The 6,994-nt window shown below is 56.4% G+C and overlaps 2 protein-coding genes across 2 annotated transcripts in view; both read right to left on the bottom strand.

Annotated features, from left to right (window-relative positions):
- ALAD (aminolevulinate dehydratase) overlaps window positions 1-2,153 on the bottom strand; it is a 7,620-nt gene extending 5,467 nt beyond the window's left edge. Inside the window, exon 1 of the mRNA XM_005423828.3 lies at window positions 2,100-2,153. The gene's annotated coding sequence lies outside the window, so the exon portion shown is untranslated. The remainder of the gene's footprint in view (window positions 1-2,099) is intronic.
- Window positions 2,154-3,295: 1,142 nt separating this feature from the next.
- The window catches only part of POLE3 (DNA polymerase epsilon 3, accessory subunit), a 7,332-nt gene continuing 3,633 nt past the window's right edge, over window positions 3,296-6,994 (bottom strand). Inside the window, exons 2-5 of the mRNA XM_005423788.3 lie at window positions 6,941-6,988; window positions 6,216-6,301; window positions 5,429-5,547; window positions 3,296-4,954 (exon numbers count right to left, since the gene is read on the bottom strand). Coding sequence (XP_005423845.2) covers window positions 4,794-4,954; window positions 5,429-5,547; window positions 6,216-6,301; window positions 6,941-6,988 — 414 coding nt within the window. The 3' untranslated portion in view covers window positions 3,296-4,793. The remainder of the gene's footprint in view (window positions 4,955-5,428; window positions 5,548-6,215; window positions 6,302-6,940; window positions 6,989-6,994) is intronic.

Below are 6,994 nucleotides of genomic sequence, written 5' to 3'. Positions count from 1 at the left end.
CTGCTGAAGTGTGTGGGGTTTTGGGAGCAGAGCCTGAGGGAGCTGAGATGGGATTCTGAAAGAGCAGGTGGATTCCTGTGAGTGTCCTGGGCAGGGCAGGGCTTCCCGAGGGAGATGAAGCAGCCTTGGTCCATGCAGGAGGGATTCCCCAGGCAGTAAACTTCTCTGACCCCCAGCCTGCATCCAAACTCCCTCTGGAGAACAGAGTGGGATCAGAGTCCCCCTGGAGCACAGCTCCAGCTCCCAGCACAGAATCCAGGGGACAAAGTTTTACACCAGCACTCACGACACCAGCCAGTAACAGAGCTGGGAGATGGCTCAGTTCTTCTGGAAAACCTTTAATATGAAGTGTTTCACCTATTTTACATACTCAAGACCCTTAAGATGTTCTAGTATAGAGCCAAACTCTGTCAGAGCAGCCCAGTGCACAGGACACTTGGAACAAAGGGGGATTGTGTTCCGTCCAGCGCTGGAATTGAGCCTCTCATACCCCAGGGAATCGCTTCTGCTTCGGGATGAGGAATGGCCCCTCTTGGTTAGAGGCTTACACGTATAAAAACCCCAATAAAAACATCAGGTGGTGCTCATGGGGGATGCAGAGCAGCTGACAGGAACCTGGCAGCGTCATGGCATCCCTTGGCAAGCCATTTTTAGCCCTTGGAACGCTGCAGCCCCAGGCCTTGCTCCAGGGAAGGGGACAGCCCTCGGGTGAACCGGAGCTGGCAGCTCCAGCAGGCGCCTGGCTCCAGGCAGGGCTCCCGGCAATGGCAAACAAAGGGCTCAGTGAACAAAACCCACCTCGAGAATCCAAAAAATGCTTTAAACAGTTAATCCCACCCGAGGGAGGGGAGGGGGCCGGCTGGGACCAGAGGCACCTGACTGGATGGGACAGATAGAGACCGCAGCTCCCGAAACCGCGCTCTGGAGGAGGAGACGGCGCCGGCTGGGATTGCCGGGCCAAGATAAGAGCGGCACGGGTGGGGCCCGGGTCCTCCTTCCCAGCCCCACGTCCGGGACAAGCTGCTGCCCACGCAGGGCACTCGGCGGCACCAGGACACCGGGGTGGCACAGCCGGGCACAGCGGGAAGGAGCGCAGGGCCGCGGAGCGAGGCTGCAGGAGTGTGCCAGGGGGACATTGCGCCACCCTGGCCTGGGGCTGCTCCTCCCGAGATCCCGGCAGAGCAAATTAACCTTTCCCCAGCATCCAGGGCCCAAACGTGACTTTCTAAAGCTCTTTGCTCCGCGCACGCCGGAGGAGTTCAAGGACAGGTCAGCAGCAGAGCGGCTTCGCCTTTGCTCCTTCCACTGGGACCGGTCCAAAGCCGCAGCACCCGAACCCGCAGCTGTGCCCAGCCCGTGCCCGCGGCACTGCCCGGGTGCCTCGCTGCTCTCGAGGGACGGGAAGCGCCTTCCCAGCGGGAGAACCCTGCACAGGTCGGCCCTCGGCACCGGCCGGACAATGCTCGGGACGGGCTGGAGGCAGAGCCGGCGCTGCTCCGGCTCCCGACAGCCCCCCACGAGCGGGGAGGGTTCGTTCCCTCGTCTGGCCTCATCTTGGCAGCAAGAGGTGTCCCAGCATTTGAGGGCACACAAGCACACACGTGGCCTCAGACGTGAGCTCAACCGTTTAGCTAAATCCCAGGGACGTGTGGGCTCCCAAAATCCCAACTGGGGACGGACCGGGGTGTTCTAGGAAAGTGGAGCTCCCTACGCAGACAACGGAGCTGTGGGTTAATTAACAGCCACTAACGAAGGCCAAGCTATTACAGGGTTAATTAAGAGCTACCCACGAAGGTCAAGCTGTTAGGGCAGGTTTCCCGCTCCAGGACGGGAGCGGGGATGCTCAGGGGTCTGGAATTACATCCCAGGACAAGCGGGAGCTCAGGACCGACGCCAGCTCGCAACATCACACGCTGCTCGGTGCGTCCCCCGCCGTTGCCACGGTTACCGAGCAAAAACGGAGCAAAAACGGAGCAAAACTGAGTAAAACCCGGGTTGTCCTTGCTGCGTTACCCGGGGCTGCCCTTCCTGCTCGGGTGCCCGCTCCCAGCCCCGCTCCTGGTCCGGGTCCCGGTCCCGGTCCCGGTCCCGGCACTCACCGATCAGCGCGTCCGCTCCGGCCGTGCGACAGTGCCCGCGATTTACATAACCACGCCCATAATCAGCATAGCCCCGCCCCCTGCGGAGGGGCTGGCGGGAAGTCTCGCGGCGGAGCGCGGGAAAGACGGCGCGGGGGGACGGGGGCGGTGGCGGAGCCGGGATTTGGGGTCTGCGGCCGGGATTTGGGGTCTGGGGCAGGGATGGGCCCGGGGGGACACGGGGCACGGCCTCGGGGTGCTGCGGGGTCAGGCTCTGGGTGCTGGGGCCAAGCAATCCAGTTCCGGGGTGCTGTAGGGGCCCCCGGAGCCAGGTTTGGGGATTCTGCAGGGGGACTCAGAGCCAGGTTTTGGGGTTCTGGGGGCATGGAGCAGGGCTTTGGGGTGCTGGGGGTGGGGCAGAAGGCAGGTTTTAGGGGTTTATGGGGGCTGGAGCAAAGCTCTGGAGTGCTGCAGGACCCAGAGCCAGGTTTTGGAGTGCTGAGGGGAACATGGAGTGGGGTTTTGGCGTGCTGGAGGTCTATGCAGTCCAGTTCTAGGGTGCTGTGGGAGGACCTGGAGCCAGGTTTTAGGATTCTGGAGTGGCTGGGGCAGAGCATTGGGCTGCTGTGAGGGTTTGGTTTAAGGAGCATGGCTGAGAGGCTGTGGTGGTGTGGAGCAGGGTTTGGGGTGCAGCAGAGGCACCTGGAGCAGAGTTTGGGGTGCTGCAGAGGCACCTGCAGCAGGTTTTGGGGTGCTGCAGAGGCACCTGGAGCAGGGTTTGGGGTGCTGCAGAAGCACCTGGAGCTGGGGGAAGCCCAGACCCGTGCCTTTGTCCCTCAGAGCAGGGGAGATGCCAGGATCAGGTTTAGTGCAGGAATTCTGCAGCTCCCCCACCAAAGCATCATTCCCTGGCTCGCTCCAGTGCAGAAACTCTGGATCCACATCCTGGATGTTCCCCCCAGCCTGGAACCTCTCCCTGGAGCAAGCTGACAGCTCCTTCCCCCAGCAAACATCAGTGACCTGGAAATCCCTTCCTCCTTTCCACAGTCCCTCCCTCCTCTCACACTGAGGCCAGGCTGCAGCAGCCTTCATCCTCCCCTCATCCTCCTCCATGTCAGCTGCTCCAGAAACCATTTCCCAGAGCACTTCCTGCTCCCATCCCACTTATGCAACCACAACCTGCTCATTTTATAACTGACCAAAATACAAGACTCCCATTTCTGTAAAAAAAAAAAAATCTGGCTTTTATTTAGATCTCATTCCCTTCCAGAATATGCACCCCAGATATGTGCTGAAGAGAAAAAAAAAAGAGAGAGGAAAAGAGCTGGAAGGTGGGTGTTTATCAGAAATGTGGGGAACACATCATCACCTCAGGCTTTCCACAGCCTGACTGAATGCCAGCAGAAACTAGACAGCAGAAAATCTGTGTTGGTTCAGTTCTTTTCAGAAGCTGGGCTTGTGTGCGTGTGAAAATCCAGCGAGCCAGAAAAGCAGGAAGGCAGAGTGGTTCTTGTGGGGAGCTGCCACCATTTTTTGGTGGAAAGGATCCAGGATTCCTCACAAGTGCTATTTTAAAACTGCACATCATCAAAACCTGGGGGTTTTAAATTTATATAAAACTTTCTAAGGGAGAAAGGCATCAGAACTAAGAGTTCAAGTGGAAAAGCACAAACCTACACCAGCACAAGGGATACCAACAGCTTCTCTCAACCCTTCCATCTTGCAGGAGCCTTTTGTGAAACCACATGGGCCCCCTGGGTGGGCACACCCTGCTCTGCTGCCCTCCCAGAGGCATCCCTGGAATGAACAGTGAATGCTACAGAGGGACCTTGGAAGGAATTAGCCCATCCCATCTGGGAAAAGGGGAAAAGACAACCACAATTCCCCACTCTGCTCTAGCACATCTCAGCTTGCTGCAGGGGGCAGGTGAGACCACCAGACCCCAGTGTGACACTGACCTGTCAGAGCCCCAGCACTGCACAAAGCCACCTGTTTTCAGCCCTGCTCCTCATTTGAGCCCTCCTTGTGCTTCAGATTTTGAATCAGTCTCCTCTTTGTCTCTCAGGGCTCTCAATGCACTGTCAGTGTACAGTTTACCCCGTCAGCACTATGTGCTTTTCGGATTTGGGTTAGTTTGGGTGAGTCAGTGAGTGAACTCGTGGTCCCTGTACAGCCACCCTGTGCCGCTGCTGAGGCTGGAGGACACGGTGTCACTGTCACAGTACAGCAGGGAGAGAAGGCACAGCCAGGATGCAAGGAAACAAAGGGAAACAAACAACTGGATCAAAAGCTTCAATGTGCAGCTCCCAAGCCTCTGGACATCATCACCTACATTCTACACCCCAGAAGTGATCTGTGAATGATCTACTGGATTCAGCCCCTCATCTTCAAGACTCTCATGTTCTCCTGGCCAGTTTCTGCACTGAGCACCCACCAGTTCTTTTTTCCTCTGTTTCAGAGCCAGCCCAGCATCAAAAGCCCAGGAAGTGCCTGCCCAGAGCCTGGGGAGGGCCAAAGCCCCCCAGGCACAGGGAAGAGCCACCCTGCCACGGAAAAGCTTCAGCACAGTCCTTTATGTACAAATTACAGGCCTAAAGGGACAGGCCACAGAGGGGCAGTACAAAGCTCTAATGGATAATCGAGGGGATGCAGTAAGGTCCATTTACAACCTTTACATCCCTTTGAGCACACCCCAGCCCCTGCCCACGAGCCAGCTCAGTTGTCCACCTCTTCCTCATCGTTTTGTTCTTCCTCCTCCATCCTTTCATCATCGTCATCATTGTCCTCCTCTCGGCTCTTATCTTGCTCCTCCGAGTCTGCCTTCTTGTCTTTATCTTTCCTGGCCTCTTTCTTTCCTTTCTGCTCCCGCCTGTAAACTGGAAGAGAGGGAACAGTGAGGGCTTGGCTCTGGCACGGACAGGTCAGTGGCTGAGGTCCAACATCCACTTGCTCTCCCGGCTTTGGAGGGGAGCAGGGAACTCAGAGCACAACTCACCCTACGAGCTGAGCTGTGCTGAGCAGCTCCATAGGAAATCAGGTTAAATTTCAGCAGAAAAATGCTGAAAAGGATGCAGGAGGTCACATTTACAGGCAGCACCTACGGCTTTCCTTAGATAACATAATAGGGGAGTGAGAGCAGATGAGACTTTCTCAATCCTCATCAGTTGTGCAATAATGTTATCCCAGTCCCGTTAAGGTGCACATTAGTTACTCCCCAGGCAAACTGCAGTGTAGGATGCTGGGCAAAGAGAAGAGAAACAAGACAGGCAATAAGTGTTGCTTGTCCAGCGTTGGAGGAAAGCAGGACTCAGTGCCTCTCAGAGTCCCTGCACACCCATGGTACCTTCCACCTTCTAGGGATTCCTTCAGAGGGGCCACGAATCTCTGGAACTCCATCTCCTCCATGGCAGAGAGCACGTCCCCAGCATTCAGGGTTTTCCTCTTCCCCTTCATGGCAAAGTTATTTGCACTAGGCAGAACCAAAAAGAGAGGTAATAGGGAACTGTCAGCAATTCCATCTTGACTTTAATAATAAAGTCATAAGCAACTTAAAAAAGCCATCCCCTAAACATTTAGGGGTTTTTTATCATTTACTTAAGGAAGTTTGAGACATTTTTGTTTACACTGGCTGTCTGTACTTTCCCACAGTGTTAGTTTCTGCTTGCACAGACCTTTTCTACAAGCAGGACAAGGAGAAAGGCTGAACCTTGGCTGTGACAGTTCCACACAGCCCTAGAAGCACCTGACACTAGAGATGTGACTGCCTGCAGAGAATATGCCAAGCCACCCCAAAATGTGACTGTGCCCTCTGTGACAGCTCTTGCCCTAACACAGCTTCGTGATGAAGAGCCTGACAGTGAGTCAAGTGCCCCTGCCTTTGCCAGGAAGGCTGTGCAGCCATGCTCTAAGGTTAATGGCAGTTTGGGACCTCTCTTTTTGGGACATGGCTGTGTCCAGAGCCCAGCTACCTTCCCATGGGCTGCTCTGGGCAGTCCAAACCCACCTGCTGCAGCCTGGCAGACTGGTTTACTTATCTAAACAGGCAATACAGAAAAACAACACGGGGAGAGAGTCCCCAGGCCAGCAGAGATCAATTACCAATCAAGTGCCCCAGTGACTGCTGCACCAAGTCCTTACCACGATGTTGCATACAGCACAAACACACTCGCTGCTCGGGAGATCGCGCTCCGGGCTTCTTTGGAAATATTGACTCCATCAGGAAGCTGAAAAACAAATCCAACTTTTATCAGCACTTGCTAAAAACGACTTAAACTCACATAATTCAAGTGTCAGTGTGTTAAGGCACTCAGAAGGCTCAGAAGAACTGGGAACTGCTCTGGGGTGCTGCCACAGGAGCTCTGCTCCCACTGGAAGCCCAGGGCAGTAGGAATGTGTCCCCCAAAGGCACAGAGCTGAGCAGAAGCCCAGTGACTGGTCTTTGGGGTCTGGCCACTGTCTGCAGGTAACTCATCCCGTGACTGCCCAGCTCCTGACATACCTGCCAGGCCCAGACCCACTGAACAACACCTCACAGCTCCAGACCAAACAAACTAAATTAACCACTGGGAATCACTCTGGATTTTTATATAGACACGGACTTGTGAGCTGAAGTTTTGAGGGGCCCGGTTCACAGAGTGCCACTGCAGGAGCTGTGCTGCTGTGAGCTGCACCGGGGCAGCTGCATCCCTTGGGACGCTGCAGTGAGGGCCGCAGCCCCGGTGCCCCAGGGGGACAGCCCAGGGCAGAGCCCCGCGGGCGGGGACACAGCACGGGCCGGGGCCGGGGCCTGCCGGGGCCGGGATCTCCCGGGGCCGGGATCTGCAGATGCCCCGCTCCGCTGGGCCGCGGGGCCCGGCACCCACCGCCTCCTTGATGATGCGGGTGATGACGGCGTTGGGCAGGGTCAGGTCCTCCGG

Source organism: Geospiza fortis, unplaced genomic scaffold (genome assembly GCF_000277835.1).
Source record: "Geospiza fortis unplaced genomic scaffold, GeoFor_1.0 scaffold85, whole genome shotgun sequence".
Taxonomy (NCBI): Eukaryota; Metazoa; Chordata; class Aves; order Passeriformes; family Thraupidae; genus Geospiza; species Geospiza fortis.
This window is presented reverse-complemented; position numbering and strand designations above follow the sequence as displayed.